The sequence below is a fragment of the Macrotis lagotis genome, chromosome 2 (assembly GCF_037893015.1).
Source record: "Macrotis lagotis isolate mMagLag1 chromosome 2, bilby.v1.9.chrom.fasta, whole genome shotgun sequence".
Taxonomy (NCBI): Eukaryota; Metazoa; Chordata; class Mammalia; order Peramelemorphia; family Peramelidae; genus Macrotis; species Macrotis lagotis.
This window is the reverse complement of record NC_133659.1, coordinates 261,498,407-261,524,663: the sequence shown is the minus strand read 5'-3', so window position 1 is coordinate 261,524,663 and position 26,257 is coordinate 261,498,407. Positions and strand designations below refer to the sequence as shown.

At 36.6% G+C, this 26,257-nt stretch overlaps 1 protein-coding gene across 3 annotated transcripts in view; it reads right to left on the bottom strand.

Annotated features, from left to right (window-relative positions):
- Window positions 1-514: 514 nt before the first annotated feature.
- Window positions 515-26,257, bottom strand: part of TESPA1 (thymocyte expressed, positive selection associated 1) — a 117,954-nt gene continuing 92,211 nt past the window's right edge. For all 3 annotated transcript variants that reach the window (XM_074226065.1, XM_074226066.1, XM_074226068.1), the window contains one exon: window positions 515-747. In XM_074226065.1, coding sequence (XP_074082166.1) covers window positions 659-747 — 89 coding nt within the window. In that variant the 3' untranslated portion in view covers window positions 515-658. The remainder of the gene's footprint in view (window positions 748-26,257) is intronic.

Here is a 26,257-nt window from a genome sequence, read left to right as displayed (position 1 = left end):
CTTCATGGGGTCACATGTTGACCTCATGAGAGAGAAGATCTAAATTCTCACCTCTTAATAGCATTGTCTTCCAACAGTGAAGAAGTCATATGAAGAATAAGCAGTTGAAAAAAATTCAAAGCTCTGTTCCTAAGTATCTCTTAAAACACCTTAATTTCTGGCCATGGAGCAAATCAAAGAATCTGACATTCATCATGTGGTTAGCAGAACCGAACCAGTCACTGAATATCTACACATGTTCTAATGACCCCCCCAAGGCACATTCATTGCACATCATGATAATTCTTCTGATAATATCTTACCATAATCTCCACTGTGGCAAATAACATCAGAAGCATGCTGCATGCGTAGTTACTCAGTATATAATATGAATATTAGGTAAATGATAGCTATTTATTTCCTTCATCAAAGAAACACCAAAATTTAAAATACTAGAAGAACAAATTCAAAAATCTTTAATCACTTAATTAATTATGTTCTATAAGTCCAAAAAAGAGAAAGTGCAAGTGTCCAAAATAGAAATAGTATAGTCATTTCTACAAAAGTTCTTATAAATGAACGAGGAGGAAGATTCCTTGACAGTGATCAATTCCCCTGATGTTCAGCTTAATACATAGGCAGGGATTGAATTTGCCCTCCATCAAGACTTTTCTCCTATTTAGGGTTTCTGGTTCATATTCAGGTCCATGGAGGGTGGAAGTTCCACAAAACAGACATCTTTCTTGCATGGAAACAGGGGCTGGTGGACTAGGAGAAGAGAGAGGAGATAGAGAATAATTTATGTGCATCAGAGATGACCAAGATTTTTCAACAATTCCTATAATAATTTAGGTGTATTAATAATGAGCAGGATTTTTCAACAATTCCTATTTGCCACTTCTCTCTCCAAGTTTCTCATATTTCTTTTACTTCTCTGAGAAACTGTATCAAAGGGCTATAATTCTCTGTCTCTCTCTGTCTGTCTGTCTGTCTGTCTGTCTCTGTCACTGTGTCCCTGTCTCTCTCTCTCTGTTCAAGACCCCAAAACTAGAAACATATCTCAGTGTTAAGTCTTGCACTATTTTCAGAAGATGTTCTTTCCCCAATTGCCTCCTCCCAAATGGATTTTCAAGAAATGTATAAAACAGCTAAGATGGCTGACATGAAAACAAAGTATTTTAAAATGAAAGGTAATCAAAGTTTTCCAGCTACAGAAGGATTTTAGCCACAGTCCTGATTCAGTCTTGTGAAGCCATGACCCATCTTTTTTTTTAACATACATTGCTTACTTTCTGATTTACTCAAAGATTTATTCACACTTCTGAAGAGGATTATCCAGCATTTTCCCCTTTTTTATATCTATTTAATCCCACCCAATATATCCACTTTTCATTGATTAGGTCTATTTCATTTATCTATTTCATTGATCAACTCACTTGAATAAATAAATTTAAGGACCTTGGACTAGCACAGAGAGATAAGACAAAGTGGAGAAGAGACTAAGAATAGAGACTGTGATCAATGCACACAGTCAATCACATTGACCAAGTGATGAAGTGAAGGAAGAGCAGGAAAGAAGTCAGTATAAAGAATTAAATAGGAGAAAATACAATCCTATCAATTATAACTTTAAAAGTGAATATATTGAACTCCTCTTTAAAGGGGAATGTAGGAATGTTGGTATATGGGTTTTTTTAATCCATTCCTCCATTCCCCTTTAAAGAGGAGTTCAATATATTCACTTTTAAAGTTATACTTGATAAGCTTCCTAATATCCTATGTTTTTAGCCTATGGAAATAGTAATAATTTTTTTAGCTATTGAATCTAATCTGTATTTTGAAGAAGTTTGAGAAGTTGTATCAAAAAAATGTCAAGCATCCATCTTGTTGGTCACATGTCTCTCTTTCAAAATGTCATCAATTCATCTTTCTTTAGAAACTATAGTTTTTGTGTTCCTTATATCAATTCCTGGTTTTGTTGCAGGATGATCCATAAAGAATATCTTTATTATTTTGTTCTAGTCCCTCATATTTATTGGTTTTTTTTTAGGTTTTTGCAAGGCAAATGGGGTTAAGTGGCTTGCCCAAGGCCACACAGCTAGGTAATTATTAAGGGTCTGAGACCAGATTTGAACCCAGGTACTCCTGACTCCAAGGCTGGTGCTTTATCCACTACACCACCCAGCTTATCTACTTATAGTAGAAGCACATAAACCAAAGTTTATAAGGAATAGGAATAGTGTGCCAGCATGTATATGGAACTCTACCAGATCTGAAGGAAAGGGGATAGCATCCAACTGGAACCAATTCAGTCCTTCCACAAGTCACTTAGGTATGGGACTGAGAGTGGTGAAAAATGAATTCACAAATGTGAAAGGAGGTTGAGATCACTTTGCAGTCCAGTCTTCAGGGGATCTTCCATCAAAGGAGGAGTCAGAAAGTAAATGATAGGGGAATGTAATGAAAAGAAACCTGAAACTGACAAAGATCTCAGGAAAGAGAAAATTCGATTTAAAACTTTGAGCACCAGCAGAAAGGGAAGATAAATAAAAGGGACCACTTTTAGGAAAAAGGACTAAATCCAATCAATTCTGAAATAATATTTTAAGTCAAAAGAGAAAAAAATTCAAGCCAAGAGAGCATGGAACCACAGCAGAATGTTTTCAAATGATTAAAAGAAAAACAAGAATAATGAAAACAGGCAGAAAGCATAGAAATTTTTTTTAAAAAACCTTAAATCCATGGTGGCAGATCTCTCCAAAGAAAACAAATTAGAGCAAATGCTTGGGAATATAAATACACAGACATGAAGGATAATCTGGAAAGAGAGAAACAAAAAGCAGTGATAATAAAGGAACACAGCAGAGCCAACATGGTGGAAATAAACCAGTAATTTACTTAGGCTCTCCTTGTCTTCCCTCAGAAACAAAGTTAATAAAGCTTCTATTCAAATTCTGGAACAACAGAAAGCACAAAAGAATAGATTGAAACATTTTCCAACTTTTAGATATCTAAAAAGAAAATTCAGAAAAGGTTGGTCTCCTCAGGGTGAAGGGGAAGTGTTGCTCAATGTAGGGAGCAGAGTATAGTACCGGAAGCTGAGATTAGCATGGGTGAGATACAGAGAACCCTGGATTCCAACTCAGCAGGACAATGGCACAGCAGTTCAGTCGAGAAGCCTCTAACTCGGATTCAATTGGCATGATGGAGTTGAATAGCCCCAGCCCAGTGAGAAAGCCACTAGTATTTCCAATGGAGAAGGTTTACAAATGTAGTCCTCCCCCAACAGGAGAAGTCTGGGACAGCAGAACCAAAAATGAGTAAGAAAAGTCAGAGAAAAGCTGTGACAATAGAAATCTACTTTGGAGATGAAGAAGATTAAAATACCTTTACAGAAGAGGATAGCAGAAAAACTAATACATGCGAAACTCCAGAGAGCAATATAAATTGGTCTCTAGTTCAAAAAGACATCTTGGAAGAGTTCACAAAAGGATTTTAGAAATCAAGTAGAAAAATTGGGACAAGAAAAGCAGAAGAAATTTAATATCTTGAAAAGGAAGCACAATCATTGATCAAAGAAAGTAATACTTTAAAAATGTAATTGGGCAAATGGACAAAGAAAAGAACTCTTTAAAAACAGGATTAACCAAATAGAAAAGGAGATATGAAACTAAATAGAAAATGACATATCAAAACTAACTGAAGAAAATAATTCCCTAAAAAACAGAATTGAAAAAGTAAAAGCTAATGACTCTTATGAGCATCAAAAATCAGACAAAAATTTTAAAGAAATAAAAAAAAGAAGGAAATGTAAAGTGGGGGTGGCTAGGTGGTGCAGTGGATAGAGCACCGGCCCTGGAGTCAGGAGTACCTAAGTTCAAATCAGGCCTCAGACACTTAATAATTACCTAGCTGTGTGGCCTTGGGCAAGCCACTTAACTCCATTTGCCTTGCTAAAACAAAAAATAAATGTAAAGTGCCTCTTAGGAAAAACTTCCTGACCTAGAAAATAATTCCAGGGCAGATAATTTAAAGTGATTGATCTACTTGAAATCCACAATGAGAAATAGAACTTTGACATTATCATATATAAAATTTTCATAGAAAATTATCCTAGACATAGAAATAGGATTTCAGGCCAAGATGGCAGAGAGAAGACAGGCACAGTTTGAAAGTCTCCTGATCTTTCACCATCTATGATATGAAACAAACCACTTAACAAAAATATGATCAATAAAACCCAGAAAGAAAAGCCAGGAAAAAGAATATATACCCCAGGATTTGTATTCCTCAGTCTTGGGTGAGTCTGAGCACAGAGGGCGGATCAGCTGTGGATCAGCCTGATTTAGCAGCAGGGTTGGAGCCCAGGAGCCTGAGGGCCAGAAAACCAGACCTGCTTGATCAGCTGCTGGGCTAGACTGCAGGGGCATGGGTAAACTAGGGAGCAGAGGCATTGGTGTTGGAGCTTGCCAACAGGGCTAGGAGGAGAGTTCCATTGCAGGAGAGATGTAGACATCATCTCTGGGTTCTGTTGGTCAGGAGGAACTCTGAATCCATGCATAATTACAGACTACTTCACCCCCAGGCACAGGCTTGTGAGCAGAAGAACCAACTCAGCTGACAACAGGGAGAGGGATGTCCTCACCACAGGGTAAAGCCCACCATTAATTGAAGACAAAAGTATTTATGGGCTTCAATCACTCCCTCCAGGCCAAGGGAGAGGTCATAGACATTCCAGAGAAAGCAACCACCACCCCCTACTGGCCAGATGGAGATATTGCATTCAGTGAGTAAAGTCTCTAGGGATCCCAACACCAAACTTCTGTGAACCAGCCCTTCCCCAACTCAAGGTCTTATCAAAATGAAGAAAGGTCAGCAGAAAGGTGGATGCATAGAAAAATTCTTTGAAGGAAAAGACTCTAACTCAGAGAGAACTAGAACCTCTGAGGAGAATATGATCTGGCCTCCAGCACAGAAAGATTTCCTTGAAGAAATAAAGGAGTTTAAAAATCAATTGGGGGGCACCTAGGTGGCATAGTGGATAGAGCACCGGCCCTGGAGTCAGGAGTACCTGGGTTCAAATCCAGTCTCAGATACCTAGCTGTGTGGCCTTGGGCAAGCCACTTAACCCCTTTTGCCTTGCAAAAAAAACCTAAAAAAATCAATTGGAAAATTTGGGAAAAGAAACCCAAAAGAAGATTAACACCTTTCAACAAGAAAACAAATCATTGGAAAATACAATTGGACAAATGCAAATTGAGAATAATTCTCTCAGATCCTCAATTGGGCAAATGCAAAAAGAAAATAATTTTTTCAAAATCTCAATTGGGCAAATGTGAAAAGAAAATAATTCTCTCAAAATCTCAGTTGGTCAAATGGAAAGCTCTTTCAAAAATAGAATTGAACAATTGGAAAAGAAGTTGAAAAAAAGGTAAATGAAGAAAACTCCTCTCTAAAAAAAAGAATGGAGTCTGCAAAAACTAAGGACTTCATGAGACAGCAAGAGCCTGTTAAACAAAACCAAAAAATAGAAAAAAAAAATTGAAGAAAAATGTAAAATGCTTCATCAGCAAAACCACTGACCTCGAGAATAAATCAAGGAGGGACAACCTGAGAATTATTGGACTTCCTGAAAACACTGAAGAGAATAAAAAGCCTGGACTTAATATTACAGGATCTAGTAATGGAAAAATTGCCCTGATATCATGGAACCAGAGGGTAAAGTAGTTATTGAAAGAATACACCAATCCCCTCCAGAAAGAGAACCTAAAATGAAAACACCAAGGAATGTGGCCAAATTCCAGAACTGTCAGATAAAAGAGAAAATTCTACCAGCACCCAGAAAAAAGCAATTTAAATACCAAGGAGTAACAGTAAGGATTAGTCAGGACCTGGCTGCATCAACATTGAGGGATTGAAGGGCCTGGAACAAGATATTCCGAAGAGCAAGGGAGCTTGGAATGCTGCCAAGAATCCACTATCCGGCAAAGCTGAGCCTTCTCTTCCAGGGGAAAAGATGGGCATTTAATGAAATGGAAGCATTCCAAAAATTCCTGATGAAAAGACCAGAGCTAAATAGAAAATTTGGACATCAAACAAGAAATTCAATAGATACATTAAAAGAGAAGAAGAACAAATGTTCCCACATCAGCCTTCTGGAACCAATATTGAACATTGCATGTTAGAGAATCATAGAATTGAAAGAGACCCTAACAACCATTTAGTTCAACCCACATAGAACAGAGGTCCTATTATAAAAACCCAAGAAGACTGATGTCCACCTTCTACAAGATGACTCCCAAGAAGGAAAAATCCATCGCCAATCAAGCGAATCTCATTCTCCTCTTGTAAATCTCTAATATTGAAAATTTTTTTTCCCTAACATTGAGTCTAACTTTGTCTCTTTGTGATTTCCACCTACTTCTCCTGGTTTAGCCTCTGAGGATTAACAGAATAAATCTGATCTCTCTTTTCCACATGATAGCCCTTCAAATACTTGATGAAGCTATCATATCCCTCAATGAATCACTTTTCTTCTCTAGGCTAAATATGCCCAATTCCTTCAACCAATAATATGTCATCTCACATAAGCTCCTTTACCAACCTGATTGCCCACCTCCGGGCAATCTCCAATTTTATCTTCTTCTTAAATGGTGCTGCCAAGAACTTAACATAAAGCTCTCAATGAAGCCTGTTGCTAGCAGATCAAAATGAGACTATCAGACTCTGTAATTCTGGAAGATATCTTCCCCCCCCACCTTAATGGGGTCACATTGCACATTGCTTTTCTAGTCGTCATATCATATTGTTGACTCACACTGAGTTTAAAATCCATTGAAAACCACAGATCTTTCTCAGAACAATTGCTATCTGCTTCACCCATCTAGTAAAGGTTTTTACTTTTTAAAAAATTTTTGCTGACCAAGTACAAGACCTAACACATCTCTATTAAATTTGATCTTAATTGGATTCATACATTTCTTATAGCTTTTCATAACCTTTTTGTATCCTCTTTCCTTATCTGACAAACTCTCCTAGCTTTATTTAATCTGCAAATTTGTTGGCCATAATATCTATAATCTTATCCAAATCATTGATAAAATATTGGATAGCACAGAGGGAAGGCCATATTATTGGGGTCCCCCACTTTCTGTCATACTGACATTGAACCATTGACAACTCCTATTTATGTATGATCATCTATTGTATTACATCAATTGTAATGCAATGCATCATTGTATTATGATTTAATCCTAATTTCACCATCTCTTTCACAACATTGGGACCACATTTGAGTTCTGTTGTCCTCTAGGGTTGTTCTTACTTAATGTTAATGAAGTCATTTCATATGTTGGTCTTCTGGTTCTATTCATTTTTTGTCATGCATCACTTCCTAAAAGTCTCTCCATATTATTTTTAATTCAGGGAGGCTAGGTGGCACAGTGCATAAAGCACTGGTCCTGGAGTCAGGAGTACCTGGGTTCAAATCCAGTCTCAGTCACTTGATAATTACCTAGCTGTGTGGCCTTGGGCAAGCCACTCAACCCCATTTGCCTTGCAAAAACCTTTTAAAAAAGCTAAACATATTATTTTTATTTCATGACATTCATCATTTCCTAAGCAGAAATAACATCATATTTGTTACACAATTGTGAATGCTCATTTACAAAATATGTAAATTATATTACAAAACCCTCTTCCCCTTTTAGCTGCTGGGTTGGAGTCATCTAATCAATATATATTACTCATTTAGTACACTGAAGATTCTTTAGTCCATTACTCATATTTGAGGGGTATATCCATCATTAGCCAAAATTTCTAAGTACCAGTTTAATTTCCTGGAATAATTATAAATATTTGATCTACTATTCCATTTAAAAATTGCAGGGAAGTAGAAATGATCGTGCTACTTTTGCATTTACTTTTGCATCTTTTTGTTGTTTTATAGCTCCCTAAAACTTTATTGTTCTTCAGTCATGTTTGACTCTTCAATAACCTAGGAACTATATTGGCCATGTAAATTTCTTGGCAAAGATATTGGAGTGATTTGCCTTTTTCCAGTGGATAATAGGAAATAAAGATTAAATGACTTTCCCAAGTTCACACAACTAGTGTTTCTGAGTCTGGATTTGAACTCAAGTCTTCCTGATTCTAAGCACTGTATACTATCCATTGAACTGCTTAGCTGACTTTCTAGGAATTAATCTTTCCTTATTACTATATTCTTTGTATGATGTTCCAGAAATTTAATGTGCTTAGTCCATTGATGGTGTTATATCAGTTTCATTCTTTGATGGCACTATTTTGATACTCTTTTCATAATCTGTCACATTAAGTCAGCCCCAGATGCCAGGTATCACTGAGAGCTGTGTGTTACTTATCAGAGCATGATCCATAATAAAAAAAATTGCTAAAAAGTTTTTTTCTCTTATTATTTTTTCAATTATATGAAAAATTTTATCATCTTTTTTAAAGTTTTGAGTTCCAAATTCTCTCTCTCTTTCTTCTGCCCCCTCCTTAGAAAGGCAAGCAATTTGATATAGATTATACATGTGCAATTATGTAAAACATTTCATATTACATGTTGCAAAAGAAAATGTAGATTAAAGAAGCACAAGAAAAAATTTAAAAGTAAAAAAATAAAATTATACTAATATCCTAGAAAAAGAAGATAAAATAGCTCTCAAAAGAATCCATTGATGACCTCAGAAAGAGATTCCAAAATTTAAAGTCCAAGGAATATTATAGCCAAATTTCAGAATTCTCAGGTAAAGGAGAAACAAGTAGCCAAAAAGAAGCAATTTAAATACCAGGAAAACATTATCAGAGTTACACAGAACTCACCAGCTTCAATATTAAAGGATTAGAGGGCTTGAAATGCAATATTTTGGTCCAGGGAGCCTGGATTACATGCAAGAATCAACTACTTAACAAAACTGATTATTCTCTTTGAAGAGAAAAGATGGATATTTAAAGAAATAGCTAACTTTCAAATTTTCCTGACTATAAAGACTAGAGTTAAAAGAAAATTTTCTCTTCAAACATAAAACTCAAGAGATATATAGAAAGACAAACAGGGAAAAATAAAAAGAATGTTATTCTTTTAAACTGGTTTACATGTCTACATTGGAGGAAGGTACTTATAATTCTTGAGAATATATCTCTATTAGAGGGAGCAAACTTGAATAGAAGGTATGAACACAAGTTGATTTTGATGAAATAAAAAAATGGAGTGATAAAAAATTAAAACATTAAAAAAAAGGATTGTACTAGAACAGGAAAAAAGTGAAATGGAAAGTGGCAAATTACATTATAGGAAGAGGAACAATTGTCCTTCCTTCTCAAAGAAGACCATTACATCAGCTAGATGATGCCATGACAAGCACATAAATTGGATTTGAATGAGAGAGTGCTGTGCTAAGTCACTCTATCCTCACAGAGCCATCTGGATCCAGTGGCCAGATATGAATCAGAATGACTGGAAATGATAGGAGACAAACAGGGTTAAGTGACTAGTGACAGCTAGTTAGTGTCAATTATGTGAGGCCAGATTTGATCTCTAGTCTTCCTGACACTAGTGCTCTATCCACTGTGCTGTAGTTGTACTACAATGATCCTATTATATTAGAGGGAAAGAAATCAGAAGGTAAGAATTGCTTCAATCCTAGTTTCATCAGATTTAGCTCAAGGATGAAATAACAAATATACTCAGTTGTATTTAGAAGCTTATCTTACCCTAGAGAGACTTTCCCCTTCTAAGAGAAGGAGGAAGTGATAGAAAAGAGGGGGAAAGGGCAGGGAAAATGAAAAAACAGAAAGGAATAACATAGGGGAAGGGAATTGATTGAAGGGAAGGCAAATTGGGGGAGGCAACTGTCAGAAGCATAACACTTGTGAGAAGGAATGGAGTGAAAGGAGAGAGAAAGTACAAATGGAGGGAGGATAGGATGAAGGATAATATAGAATTAGTAATCATAATTGTGAAACTGAATGGAATGAACTGTCCCAAAATGGAAGGGGATTAGCAGAGTGGATTAAAAACCAGAATCCTATTATATATTGTTTACAAGAAACACAAGTGAAGCAGAAAAATACAAACTGAGTAAAGATAAAAGACTGGAAGCACAATTTATTTTGGTTCAGCTGAAGTGAACAAAACAGGGGGGAGCAATTCTGATTTCAACCTAAGCAAAGGCAAAAATGCACCTCATTAAAAGGGATAAGGAAGGAACTACATCTTCCTGAAAGGTATCATAGATAATGAAGTAATATCAACATTAAACAAATATGCATGAAGTTGTAGAGCATCCAAATTTTTTAAGAAGTTTTAAAACTTTCAGGAAGACATAGATAGCAAAACTATAGTGGGGAACCTCAACTTCCCTTTCTCAAAAGTAAATAAATCTAATCACAAAATAAACAAGAAAAAAGTTAATGAAGAAGGTGAATAGAATTTTTAAATAGTTTGATATAATTAGCCCTCTGAAGGAAATTGAATGGAAGAGAAAAGAATATGCCTTTTCTCTAGGATGTGGCATATACACAATAATTGATCATGTGTTAGATCATGATCAAATGAAGAAAGGTAGAAATATCAAATGCATCTTTTTCAAATCATGATGCAATAAAAATCACATGTATTAAATGGTCATGGAAAGTTAGACTAAAATTAATTGGAAACAAATTAATCTAATTTTAAAGAATGCATTAACCAAACAACAATAGAAATAATAGATAATTTCATGCAAGACAATAACAAAAATGAGATAACAATACCAAAATTGTGGGATACAGCCAAAGCATTAATTAGGGAAATTTTATATCACTAAGTGCTTTCACAAATAAAGCTGAGAAAGAGGAGAACAATGGATTGTACATGCAACCAAAAAGCTAGGGGGAAAAAATTAAAATTGCTAATTAAATACAAATTTAAAATTCTGTTTTGTTTTGTTTTTGTTTTTTTTCAATGCAATGGGGTTAAGTGGCTTGCCTAAGGCCACACAGCTAGATAATTATTATTAAATGTCTGAGGCCAGATTTGAACTCAGGTACTCCTGACTCCAGGGCTGGTGCTCTATCCACTGTGCAATCTAGCTGCCGCCAAATTTAAAATTCTGAAAAAATCAAAGGAGAAATTTTGGAAATTGAAAGAAAACTATTGACCTGAAATAAGTAAAATTAAGTGTTGAATTTATGAAAGAAAAGTAATAAAATAGGTAAACCTTTGGGTAATCTGATTCAAAAAGGAAGAAAGAAGGGGCAGCTAGGGTGGTATAGTGAATAGACTACCAGCCCTGGAGTCAGGAGGACCTGAGTTCACATGTGATCCCCAACACTTAAAATTACTGTGTGACCTTGGTCAAGTCACATAATCTCATTGTATTTCAAAAACAAAACAAAATAAGAAAAAAAAGGAATGAAGAAAATCAAATTACCAATATCAAAAATGAAAAGGGAGAATTCACCACTCAGGAAATTAAAGAACTAATATGTTGCTATTTTGCCCAAAGGCAGGACAATAAATTTGACCATCTGAATGAAATGACTGATTATTTACACAAATATAAATTTCCCAGATTAACAGATGAGGAAATAAATACTTAATGACATTTCAGTAAAGAAAAAATTGAACAAGACATTAACTACCCATGAAAAAATGTCCAGGAACAGATGTATTTACAAGTGAATTCTACCAAATATTTAAAGAATAATTAATAATAATTCTATTTAAAATATTTGAAAAATTGGAGGGGGGTGACTTCTGGGGCAGAACCAAGATAGCAGCATGAAGCAAACATGTTCCCATAGCTTTTCCCTACCAAAGATAAATGAAGCCTCTACTATGACACTCACACTACAGATACCACCAAGAAAATGAGAAGAATCCAAGAAGTTTTCAACTGTCGACTTCATGGACAATCTTCAGTGAAGATCTGTCTTTTGGGGGGAAAAAGAGGAAGTAAAGTCCAGGATGCAGGAGAGTGGGAAAGACAGTAGGAGGCTTTTAATCACAGTCCATACCAAGTCCTGACAGATTAACAACAGCAGAGGCCCAGGCAGCCAGATAGCAAGCCAGCAGGAAGGATCCCAAACAAAGTCTGAACCCTGAAAACACTGGGGTAAAAGACAGGTCTGGGTTGGGAACAAACCACTGCTAGGTCAGAACCTGGACATTACAGAAAGGAAAAAAACCTCTGCCAAGGCAAGGCCTTGACTGTATTGGCAACATCTTGTCCAAGATAGGCCAGGGATCAGAAACCAGCAAAAACAAAAAAGAGCTTGATCTATACTCCCTATATCCCAAGTGCAAAGCTAAAACAACAAAGATAAACAAAAAAGGTCAAAGAGCACTCACTGTAGAAAACTACTTTACAAACAAAGGGGATAACAATGCCATGTCTAAAGAAGAAAGTAGTGAAAAATTATTCACATGGGAAAAGTCAAAACAGTCTATAGACTGAACTCAGATACAAAAGCTCATTGAAGAGCTTAAAAAAGGATTTACAAACCAAAAAAAGAGAGGAAATAGAAAAATGGGAAAAAAGAAATGAAAGTCATGCAGGAAAATTATGACAAATTGATCAAAGAAATAAACTTTGTTAAAAATAAAAATAACCAACTGCAAAAGGAAACAAAGGAACTAACTGAAAAAATAAAATTCTAAAATTTAGAATTGAATAGAAACCAATCAATGTCCAAGACTACAAGATTCCATCAAACAAAATAAAAAGACTGAAAAAAATTGAAGAAAATGTAAAGTACCTTTTACAGAAAATGAATTAGCTGGAAAATAGATCCAGGAGAGGCAATCTATGAATCACTGGACTACTAGAAAGCCTGGGACAAAAAAAATCCTGGAAAATATCATGCAGGAAATTATAAGGGAAAATTGTCCAAATCTACTAGAACAAGATAAAAATCTAAGAACTGAAAGAATCCACAGAACCTTTCCAGAAAGAAACCCCAGGATGAAAGCTCTAAGGGTTGTAATAGTCAAATTCCAGAACTCCTTTAGGAGAGAATATTGCAAGAAGAACACAATTCAAATATGATGAAAGTACAATCAGATTCATAAAGGACCTATCAACCTCTCAAAACTGAAGAATTGGAAGAACAAGAATAGCATATTTCTGAGAGCAAAGGACCTGGGATTATACCCCAGAACATACTACCCTGAAAATTTGAGTTATACTATCAAGGAAAAAAATGGATGTTCAACAAAATACAGGACTTTCAGGATTTCCTGATGCAAAGATTAGAACTGAAGAGAGAATTCAATCACCAAATACACCACCCAAGAGTTGCATAAAAAAGATAAATGAAAAAATAGTAGAAGGATTTCTGCCAAATTCCCTCAATATGGTCCTGATAGCTAAATCAGGAAGGATCAAAACAAAGAAAAAAATCATTGTTAAATAACCATAATGAGTATAGATGTAAAAAATTTAAATAAAATATTGGTAAAGATATTACACCAAGTTATCACTAAAGTAATAATATTGTGATCAGACACAATTTATAAAAGAAATGTAGGGCTATTTCAATATTAGGCAAACTATCAGCACAATTGACCATTATGAATAACATAACTAACAGAAATCATATGAATGAATATCTCAGTAGAAGCTGAAAAAAACTTTTGACAAAAAAGAGCACCCATTCATATTTTTAAAAAAACACTAGAGAGCACAGAAAAGAACATAATTTTCCTTAATAAGCTAAGCAGCATTTATCTAAAGAGCAAGCATTATATATAGTGGGGATAAGCTGGAAGCATTCTCAGTATGAATAGGAGTTAAGCAAGGATGTCTATTATCTCCTCTATTATTCAACATTCTTTTTTAGAAATGTTATGATCAGTTCTGAAGTATAAAAGGAGATTTCTGTGGACACTGGAGTGGTAGCTGACCAGAAACAGACACCAGATATAGATCTTGGAGGTAGTGACAGTAGCTGCAGTCTATATCCAGAGACAGCAAGGAGATTAAAGTTGTGGTCAGAAAGAAATTATAGGGGTGGCAACTAGGTGGTGCAGTGGATAGAACACCATTCCTAGAAGCAGGAGTACCTAAGTTCAAATCCAGCCTCATACACTTAATAATTACCTAGCTCTGTGGCCTTGGGCAAACCACTTAACCCCACTGCCTTGCAAAAATGAGAGAGAGAGAGAGAGAGAGAGAGAGAGAGAGAGAGAGAGAGATTATAGGGGACTCCTGTGCTAGTAATGAACACATGACTTGATTCCATTTGACAATTCCAATTCCTATTATCCAATTTTGTGTTGCAGTCCCATGGTGAAGAGATGTAGTTGCAAGGAAAGAGGAGCCCAATCTGAAGTGTGACTCTTAGTCCTAGCCTAAAGAAGAGTTATGACCATGGGTAAGCAAGGCACTTGTCTGGATAAGGATTAGGGCATAGACAGGAGGGCAATGAGCACTCTCCTCGCCAGATGACACCATTTAAAAAAAATTTCCCATTTATTTATTCATATTTTGTACAAATAATGTTTTTTATACATTACTAAAATATTCTTGTTTAAGAGTAAACATAATACCCCCTCCCCCCTAAAAATATAGACCCACATGAGCAATAAAGTAAAGAGGAGAGAAAAAAATTAAAATTAAAAATTAACAATAATTGTAGGTATGGCCAGGTGGCTCAGTGGATGGAGCACTGGCCCTGGAGCCAGGAGCACCCAAGCCCAAATCCATCCCCAGACACCCAACAATCACCCAGCTGTGTGACCCCATGCAAGCCACCCCAACCTCACTGCCCTGCAAAAAACAAACAAAAAAAAGACCCAAAATAAAATAAAATAGTATTAATAATAGTAGGGGCAGTCGAGTGGCAGACAGAGCACCGGCCCTGGAGCCAGGAGCACCAGGATCCAAACCCAGCTTCAGACACCCAAAAATCACCCAGCTGTGCAGCCCCAGGCAGACCACACAGACCAATTTGTACTACACCACCCACAAATAATAATAATAAAAAAGTGCTTCGGTCTGTTCCAACACCACCAGCTCTGTTGCAGGTGGATCACATTCTTTATGATAAGTCCATCACAAAAGTTACTTCTATAGTTTTCCACCATTGCCATTGCTGATCGCAACTCCCTCCATTCGTACTTCTCCATTACCATGTACTATATTTTCTCTCTCCTTTCACTCTGTCTCTGCTGTAGGGTAACTGAGTAGCACAGCAGACAGATCCCTGGCCCTGGGGACAAGAGGCCCTGAGCCCACATACAACCCCTTAGGCCCAGCATCCACCTCTCCCTATATTTCTGGACAGGCCATCCAATCCCAGCCCCTTGCAAGAAGTGAAAAAGAAAATGTGTTATATTTGACACTCTCCCACCATGGTCCACCCTTTCCTCAATCACTCACATTCACCCCCCACCCCGGCTTCCCCCGTCCCCCTTCTCTCCTTCTTACTCCAGATGTCTGTACCCCATTGAGTGTATAATGTTGTTTCCTCTCCTAGCCACCTTTGATGAGAGTGAAGAGTCCCTCATTCCCCCTTGCCTTACCCCCTTCCATATCATTGCAATAGCTCATTGTAATAAAGAAAAATCTTATATGAAATACCTTAGCCTATTCCTCCTCTCCTTTTTCTTTCTCCCCTTACATTTCCCTTTTATCTATTGACTCCATTTTTACACCACAATATATTTTCAAATTCAACTTTTTCCTATGCTTCATCTATAAAAGCTCCTTCTACCTGCTCTATTAAATGAGAAGGTTCATATGAGTATTATCAGTATCATTTTTCTATACAGAAATATATGCAGTTCATTAAGTCTTTACCCTTCTCCTCTGCAAACTAGGCTTCACCTGTGTCCTGTATTTGAAGATCAAACTTTCTGTTCAGCTCTGGCCATTCCAACAGGAACTTTTGAATATCCCCTGGTTCATTGTAAGTCCATCTTTTTCCCTGGAAAATGACATTCAGTTTGACTAGGTAGTTGATTCTCTGTTGCATTCTAAGCTCTTTTGCTTTCCAGTATATTATATTCCAAGCCCTACAAGCTTTTAATGTAGTTGCTGCTAAGTCCTGTGTGATCCCAACTGCAGCTCCACGATATTTGAATTGTGTCCTTCTGGCTGCTTGTAATATTTTCTCTTTAACTTGGGAGTTCTTGAACTTGCCTATAATATTGCTGGGGGGTAGTTTTTGGCATCTCTTTCTATGGGAGATTGGTGGATTCTCTCCATTTCTATTTTGCCCTCTGCTTATAAGGTATCAGGGCAATTTTCCTGCAGGAATTCTTTGAAAATGATGTCAAGGCTCTTTTCCTGGTCATGACTTTCAGGTATTCCAATAATTTTTAAATTATCTTTACTAAATCTGTTTTCCATATCAGTTGTTTATTCAATGAGATGTTTCACATTTTCTTCTAATTTTTCATTCTTTTGGTTTTGAAGTATTGTGTCTTGATTTCTCATAAAATCAGCCACCTCCCTCAGTTCTATTCTTTGTCTGAAGGATTTGTTTTCCTCACAGAGCTTTCTTATCTCTTTTTCCATCTGGCCAATTCTGCTTTTTAAAACATTCTTCTCCTCAATAACTTTGTGAACTGCTTTATTCATTTGACCTATGCTGGTTTTTAACATGTTATTTTCTTCAGCATTTTTTGGATCTCCTTGACTAAGCTGCTGACTTCATTTTCATGTTTTTCCTCCATCTCTCTCATTTCATTTCCCAATTTTTTTTCTATCTCCCTCATTTGATTTTCAAAGTCTTTTTTGAGCTCTGTCATAGCCTGAGCCCAGTTTCTCTTTTTCTTGGAGCCTTTAGATGCAGGAGTTTGTACTTCCTCATCTTCAGATTGAATGTTTTGATACTTCTTGGGATCACAGGCAAAGTATTCTCAATGATGTTCCTCTTTTTTCTCTGCTTACTCATTTCCCCAGCATGAGCCTGGATTGGGGGTGCTTCCTGAGCTTTTGAGAATTAGTGGTTCACCCCCACAAGGATCCCATGTGTGAGGCTCTGTCTTCCCTCCTGGTTTGTGAATAACCACAAGCACACCCCTCTGCCATGGGGCTGAGGTGGGGGGGAACCCAATGTTCTATGGGGGGCCTAGACTGCGATCAGGATCTGAATGTGGTCAGCACCCCAGAGTCCTGTTCCAGGGACAGAGGACAGAGCTCAGCAGTCTCTCTCCATTCCCCTCCCTAGGCTCAGCATTCATGTCCTGGGGGCTCCTGCTTACCAGCTTCTCCTTTGGGTTCCTGGATCTGGGCTGCCATAGCCACACTACTCACTGTGTGCTCTGAGGGCTGGGCTTATTGTGCTTGCTCTGGCAGAGGCCCCCCACCTCTGATCCCCCAAGTTGTGCCTGGGGTTCCCTGGGGTGTAGGTCAGGAAACTGCCCTCGCTGCTGTGAGTGGTGGCTCCTAGCTCTCTGGGGCTGCCTCCAGGAGGCTGAAGTTCCTTCACTCTGGTAGGCTACCCTTCCAACCCCAGGGAGCAGAGTCTATCCACTCTTTTCCAGGTTACCTTGGCTTGAAGAACTGCCTCACTGGATCTCTCTGTGGATTCTGTCTTTCAAAAATGTAGTTAGAGTACACATAAACAACAACATTGTGAGTTGATGAACCATGATGGATTCAATACTTCTCAGCAGTTCAAAGAGCTAGGACAACCCTAGGGGACTGGCTATGTGCATACTATTCACATCCAGAGGAAGAAAAACAAAACAAAACAATTCCCCCCCAAAAAAAACCCACAGAATTTGAATGAACACTATATTTAATTTTTTTAAAATTTCTCTTATATATGTCTTTCCTATCCCATGATTTTCTTTCTCTTCCCCTAATTCTAATTCCTCATACCAAAAAATGACTAATCTATAAACATGCTGAAAATAAATGTGTACAATATTTGCCTGTTTATTGTTGAGGGGAAGCGGGTTGGGAAGGGAGGATAGAAGGAAATTATATTACTTAAAAAATGTGTATATGCATGTGAATGATTTTTTTTTAATTTTTCATTTAAGGCAATGGGACTAAGTGACTTGCCCAAGGTCACACAGCTATTAAGTGGCTGAGGTCAAATTTGAACTCAGATCCTCCTGACTCCAAGGTCACTACTCTATCCACTATGCCACTTATCTGTCCCTGGATGAATGTTGAAAAACTTTCATAACAGTAATTGAAAAATAAAATAAAATATTAATTGATAAAATTATTTTTAAAAAGACATTTATCCTACCTTTACAGATGGAGGAGAGAAGGGGAAAGAAAGGATAAGGTGAGGTTTATAAAAGGAAAGGGTTAAGTAAAAGTAAAGAAAAAATTTTTTAAAAAGTAAAGTAAAGGGGGAAAGGGATAAGAAAAAGGAAGAAGGATGGTAGAAGGAAGGACACATTGAGAGATATAGCTATTAGAAGCAAAATATTGGTGAGGAGGGATAAGGGGTAAGCAGAAAAAAATACAAAGAGGAGGATGATAGAAGATAGAAGGAGGGAAATAAGAAATTAATCTTAACTGTGAATGTGAAAGGAATGAAAACTACCATAAAAATAAATGTATAGCAGAGACAATTAAAAACAGAATATTACAATATGCTTTTAAGAAGAAAAACATTTGGTGCAGAGGGATACACACAGGTAAAGGTAAAGCAGAATATATTACATTTCAGCTGAAGATTAAAATATAGCAAGGTTAGCAATTCTGATTTCAGACAAAACAAAAACAAAAAATATATCTAATTAAAAGGGATATGGAAGGGAAAAGACATTGTAAAATGAAGGCTAACTAATCAGTGTATTTTTGAAATTTTGTGTAATATTCCTTATAATACCCATCAATTGGGACTACAGTATATGCATGTTATAGTGTACTATAGTTGTGCAAGAAATCATATTTAACCTGAGTTCAGAAAATCCTGGAGAGTCTTGTATGAACTGATGCTCTGGGAAGTGAGCAGAACCAGAATATTGAAAGCATTAACAGAAGCATTGTGAGATGATCATGTGTGATGGAAGCAACTGATCAAGGACAATCATGAGAAACCTGTTAATGTAAATGTCATCCTCCTCTAGAGAAGAATCTATGAATTCTCATTGCAGAGAAAAGCATGCTATGTTCCTTTCTTAAAACTTCTTTTATGCTTTTTTCTTTCCTTTTCAGGGTTTCCCCCCTTTGTGCTAATTCTTTTATCTCAGAATGATTAATATGTAAATAAGTTCAAAATGATTGTACATGTTCAATCATGTAGGTCAGGAGCTCTTTTCCTGGTTTCAAGTTAAAAGAAAAACTGAAAAGTCAAAGATAAAGTAAATCATACCAGTTTATTAATGTACAGCAGCTGGTGGCAGGAAAGCTAAGAGATACAGGTCCACAAGCAAGCATTGTCTAACTACTTGGTTTTCCTGGAGCCTGGACAGTTACAGGAACATAGAACAAAGTCAGCATCATGATAATTCTAAGACTTACATAAGTATCAACAACTTATATAACAGTAGCTACTTCTAGAACTAAATAAGGATTGTACATCCAGACTAAGTGAATATCTAAATATAGGCCTTATTCGGACAAACTGGAGCACTGTAATTAAGGAAGATTCATAGTACAACCTGGGTCAAATGATTTACCCCACAAAACTCTATCAAATTGTTGGCTGCAATGGGGAGGGGAAAGGAAGGCAGAGTGGAAGAAAAATGTAGAACTCAAGTAGCTTGCAATAGGATAAATGTTGTGAACTACCATTGTAAGTAATTGGAAAAAAAAAAAATTTTAAAGGCTAATAAAAAAATGAAAGGGAACTCAAAATAAACCAGAGACCTTAAATATACAGCCCAAGGCCCATATGCAGCCCACAATATTAAATATAATTTTGAAATATTTAAAAATAAAAAAATCCAATGTAAACTTTATAATATTATATTTTATAACTGTCAATATTAGACCCAGAGGGATCTTAATGTAGAATATTTCCATGAAGAATACAGAGTTTAAATAAGGAATAAATAGTATAAGGGTTATGAATCAAATATTAAAAGCTTAGAACAAATGGAAAGAAAAATTAATTAATGAATATAATATAGTAAAAAAAAATCTTTTCAGAAAAAAAGTGAAGAGGGGTGGCTAGGTGGCACAGTGGATAAAGCACTGGCCCTGGAGTCAGGAGTACCTGGGTTCAAATCCGGTCTCAGACACTTAATAATTACCTAGCTTTGTGGCCTCGGGCAAGCCACTTAACCCCATTTGTCTTGCAAAAAGTTAAAAAAAAGTGAAGAAAAAAGAAATTGAAGGGAAGAGGAGGAAAAAGAGGGAAAGAATTAAATGACTAATAAAAGAAATGAAGAAGACAAAATAAATTTAAGTAAAAAAAAAACCCTACAAAAAAGAGGCTGACAAATGGAGAAAAGCTTAAATGTGACGCAAAGAGAGCCAATGGGAATAAGATTGCCTTAGAGTGGATTAAATTTTAAAAAGCTGAAGAAACAACATATCTTTACAGAGAAAGAAATCAAAAAAGACCCTAATTCAGAAAAAATAGTTATTAAAGACAAATGAATGAAAAATGATTTTAAATATAAAAAGATTAGACATAAAATGAAATGAAAAAGGAAAGATTGATTTAGAAAATAAAACCCCATAATCTGCGGATTTCAAGAAATACACCTAACTTTAACTTTACAGGTTACTGTTTTTAAAAGCTGTGGCCAATCACAATGGCTTATGCTCTTCTTTTCTACAAATTCTTAATTTTTCTCTCCTTTCTCACCTGGCTAAAAATACACCCTGCCTATTAACTTTCTGTAGATGTCCACTCTCTCACTCTTAGTTTCCCAGGTTTGTTTGCTTAGTTTAAAAACCATTTTATAAGCAGCTGATACTTTTGTTTTTTCCAATTGACCTGGGTAGTCTTGGATAGAGATGGTCATGACTTCATAGACTCTAGTATGAATTTTCCATCTCAGGTTTCTGTAATAGTGCTGACTGATTCCAGTGCTTATAAAGAAAAGATAATCTTGGGCCTCATTTGAGTGGAGTTGTAGGCAATAAAAGAGACTCCAGTACCTAACTCGGGGCTTTGTTATGAAAAGAAGGCATGGCTGAATTTTGTACTTGACACAGTAGCCAGTATATTTAGGTCTTTAGGTTCTACAAAACTAAAGGGCTATGAAAATGTGTGTAAAAATATTTTGATTTCATTTTATTAAAAACAAGTGTTTGAATCTGATAAATGGATATCTTTAAGAATGAAATATACTTGCATTATTTTTCTCTATCTATACTGAGAGGGGAAAAAAGAATAGAGATAAAATGAAAGAGGCCAAAGTCAATCTTTTCTCCCTGCTAAAATGAAAGAAATGAACACAGAAGATGAATTGCTCTGTATTTTCTTCATTGGAAAATCAAAAGTGCCTAGGTCTTTTAATGACTTTAATCAAACCCTGGGAAGTAAAGGCAAGAGTAGATGAGTAGACACAGAAGTTTCCACCTTTTCACCCTGAGCATGCCAAAATGTCACCTCATATGAAACTAGGAAAAAGGTGGATGGTAACCACAATCTCAGTTCAAGCAGTAAAGAGGTTTCCCTGTGGTTGCTTTTATTTCATCAGTTCTCCCTCTAGGTCTGAGGTTAAAAACCCTATTCCTCCCTCGGTAAAGAGGGGCATAATGAAGGAAATGGGGGGACATCTCCCACTCTTGGCTAAGTCTCTTCCTGATTTTGTGAGTTGCTTCTTTGACAAAGGGGCCCCTGGGGTCATATGGGTCCCTAGAAATTCTACTCTAAGATTTGTCATCTTTGGGCAGGTTCAACTCTTACCTAATCGCAACTTTAAGTGTTCAAAGAGGCCATTGTTCTCTTTCCCAAGTTTCTTGGCCTCCTGGAACAGGGTCTGAAGACACATCTGTTTTGTTTCTATTCTGTGAGTTTCTGGATACTGAAACCCATTCTTGGAACTCATGCCCCTTTCCCCCCCTCCCCATTAGTTTCACTGGATGTAGCCATGGTTAAAAGGACCTGACATCTCGAGTTGAGGATCATCTACATTTCTTAGACTGTCATCTACGACTCTAAGACCATGAAGTTCTTCACTATCCTGTTCTTGGTTAGTGTGGCCTGTGCTGTGGGCTCCAGCTGTAAGTACTCTTACTTCCATACCCTCATCCATCCCCACTTCCTACACCTTGCACAGGGTAGAGATAGGAGATATCACTCCTTCCTAGTCCAGACAAGCTTCATCTAGAGACTTTTGTAAGAAAGTGTATATACTATCAGCCTTTATAGAATAGTTGGATGGAAGGATTGACCAGAGACAGGCAGCTGGACAAAATTACCCTTCCAAGTCTCAACCAGTCTTTGGAAGGTGGAAATCAGTTTTGCTTTGCTCCTAAGGGGTGGGATTTGGCAAGAATAATGTCAGAGGACCAAACACAACTATAACACAATTATTTAACCAGACTATAATCATAGAATTTTAGGAGGATCAACTAATATGAGAGACGTGTGTGTGTGTGTGTGTGTGTGTGTGTGTACATGTAGTCTTATTAAGACAATATATGATATCTATCTTGACAATATATGACATATATATTCTATGACTCTCTCTCTCAGTATATGAAGGTTTCCAGAAAAGTATAATATAAAACACATAATTTTTTGAAAGGGATAGACTAAATCTCTGATTTTATTTGTAGGAAACTCTAAGTACAGAAAGTCCTCTACTAATGTGATTAGTAAACTTCTAGTCTCAGAGAGTTATCTATAAAATATGAGATTGTGAGTGACTTGCTCATCTGAGAAGTTTATTAATCATTATTATTACTCAGTCCTTCTAAGGTCCCTTCCCAGAATCCTTCCTAAGAACCATTGAAAAATTAGGTGTTCTCTGTGGAAATTAAGCCTAAATCTGGAATTCTTTGGACCCTAAAGCAAGGTAGACATACTATTTTAAAAACCTTACCCCCTCACATAATATTCTCTTTTCCTTTATTCTACCACCATGGTAGATAAAGTTTCCTTCCATGATTAACTGTCATCTTACATCACCACTTTGTCTCAGGCCCGAGGTTTCCTTTACCTAAGTCCTGGAGAGGGGCCATCAGAGATTTGTTATAGAGGCATCATGAAAAAAAGCCCCCAACAAATAATAAGAAGCCTAAGATTCAGGTTTCAGCTCTCAGATAGCTAGTGCACTACCTTTGTGACCTGATGAATAGCACTAAAGCTCCTTGAGTCATTTTTGAGATACCGTTCACCTCTAATACTCAAAGAGCATAATTCTCCTCTGTTAAATCAGTGCCTGTACTTAAGACAGTTTTTACATATCCAAAACTTCACCCACTTAGTAGATCCTTTTCTTGCTCTCCCACGACATCATTGAGTCATAGCTCTAGATCTGGAAGGAGTGTCAAAGGTAATCAAGTGAAACCTTTTCCTTTTACAGATGAGGGAATTGCCTAAGGTTATCAATGTAAGATGGTAGTTATGCAGTACAGTGGATAGAGTGTAAAGTTTGAAGTCAGGAGTTTCTGAGTTCAAATCTGATCTCAAACATTTACTAGCTGTGACCCTAGACAAGTCACTTTCCCTATTAGCCTCAGTTTCCTTATCTGAAAGTTAGCTGGAGAAAAAATGACCAAAGTACTCCAATATCTTTGTCAAGTCACGACTAAAAGGAATGAGCAATAACCCAAGAAGTAAATGTCAGCTATGGAATTTGAACCCAGTATCTATGACTGAGAACCAATGTTCCATTCACTACAAGAAAAGGGATTTAACCCAAAGAAAGGAAACTGCAAGGCTTCAGAATCCAGATCCTGAGAAATGAGTGTGGAGTGGATATAGGTACGACTTAAAGATTGTTTTAACTGGGGTGGGTGGGTGGCGTAGTGGATAAAGCACCGGCCCTGGAGTCAGGAGTACCTGGGTTCAAATCCAGTCTCAGACACTTAATAATTACCTAGCTGTGTGGCCTTGGGCAAGCCACTTAACCCCATTTGCCTTGCAAAAACCTAAAAAACTTTTTTTAACTATCAAAGGATCTTTGAATCATAAATTTTGAGTTGGAAGGGGCTTTACAGTTCTTCTTTGAACAGATGAGGAACTGAAGTCAACATAAGTTCCATGACTTCCCCAGAGCTACATAGATAATAAGCTTCTGAGGAAGGATTTCTACCCAGCTTTTCCTGGCTCCAAGTCTAACCTTCCCATCTTCTAGATAAAGGATCACTAACCCAAGTTTCAGGAAACCTAGTTCTGGTTATGGTTCTGTGTTTTATTTATTGTGTTCCCATAAACAAGTCACCTTGGCCTCATTTGAATCTCATAAATTGAATTTAGCAGTATGGAAGCTTGCATAAGACAGGGAGAAATTTCATCTGAGTGTAAAGCTGATGGAGCACCAGGTCTATGAGGAAGGTCTGAGTTCAAATTCAACCTCAGACATTTACTATTGTGTAACCCTGAATAATTCATTTCCTAATTTGCTTTAGTTTCTTTATCCATAATAGGAGTGGAGAAAGAAATAGCAAACCACTCCAGTATCTTTGCCAAGAAGATTCCAAATGGGGTCACTAAGACTCAGATACAAGTGAAAAAACTGAATAGAAACAACAGGAAAGGGGGGAAAGTGAGATCAGAAAAACCTCAGAATAATGGTCAGCAGAGCCATGGGTTTGAATCTCTGCTTTGTCTCTTGTTTTTTGTGTGATTTTCTGAACCTATATTTCTTCATCTGTATAAATTGGCACTAAAATGCTTTTGTTATCTACTTCATGGAGTTAGGAGTAAACCTTAAGTTGCTAAGTAAGTTTGAATTACTATTTTTGTTGCTGTTAAAAGTAAGATCACGATTTAAAATGTAGGTTAGACATAGATAAGGGAGGGCTTGAGTTACAGGCTAAGGAGCAGCTGGTACTGAGGTATCTTGTACTGGGGCAGCTAGGGGGCGCAGTGGGTCAAGAGGCTCTAAGTTCAAATCTGACCTCAGACACTTAATAATTACCTAGCTGTGTGACCTTGGCCATGTCACTTAAATCCATTACCTTAAAAAAAAGAAAGAAAGGAGTTTATACTTTACACACCAGGGAGACATTGCAAAGTTTTGAGTAGGAGAATAGTGTGATTGGAGAGGAATATGTCAGTCTTGGGAAAGAGCTATTGGAGAGAAGAAGTTATTAATATAGAGGGGTCAGTAAGAAGGTTATTATACAATTCAGGGAAAAGATAATAAAGACTAGAAGTATAGTTATGTTTTAAATAAAAACTAAAAATAACAATCATAATAATAATAATTCATGCTTATATGTCATTTTAAGGTTTACAAAGCCCTTTCTTCACAAGTACTCTGGAAAGAAAAATGTAATGGAGAGAGAATCAATAAAGTTAGGCCATAGATGGTTTTAGAAAGTGAAGGAAGGCCATGGAAAGGAAGCATAAAGTTAGGAGAGGGTAAGGGATTAGGGAGAATATTTTCAATATGCCCAATTCATGTTTTAGTTTTTAAGTGGAAACTTTCTGGGATATATATTTCTAGATATTGGAAAAGACATCTGAACTGGTGTCAGATTTGGAAATTGTCCATAGAGATGGCAGTTAAGTTTATAGGAGGGAACCAGAGCACAGAGCAAAACAATGTATAGAAAGAAGGATATAAAGCCAAAGATAGAGGCCTGTGAATATTTACATTACTTGGACAAGAAAGTGAAAGAAACATAAAAGTAGGAGTTATAGACATAAAGAAGTTAAAGCATGAAAAAATAAGAAGAAAAAGAGGGGCAAACGAGATCTTAGTTGCCTACAGCAACCTCCTAACTAGTCCTCTAGCTTCCAGATTCATTCTCTATACTGCTTAATTCCTAATGAACTGTTCAAATCCCTTTAATCCTATGTCACAATTGTTAGGTAGTTTTGCCCTACTCATATCAATTTCACCAAGACATCACCTTGTGATGCCATTGGTCCCCTTTAAGATGGAAGGATGAACAATAACAGCAAATAGATCTTCATTGCCTAGCAAATTACAAATTCATTATCCTAGCATTCATAGCCGTTTAAAAACTAACTCCAATCTACCTTCTCAGACTTATTTCATACTAATCCCCTTTGGTTATTATTCCACAGTCAAATCAAAATGTGTGAGATTCAACTTTCTCATCTTTCTATGCTTATCTTGAAGCACTGAATGACACCTGGAACAGTCTCTCTATCTTTCTCCTCACTCCCAACTTTGACATATTAAGTCTTCTCTTTCCTCAAGACCCAGTTTAGGTATCATCTTGTCCATAAAGTTTCCTTGATTCCCCCAGTTAAA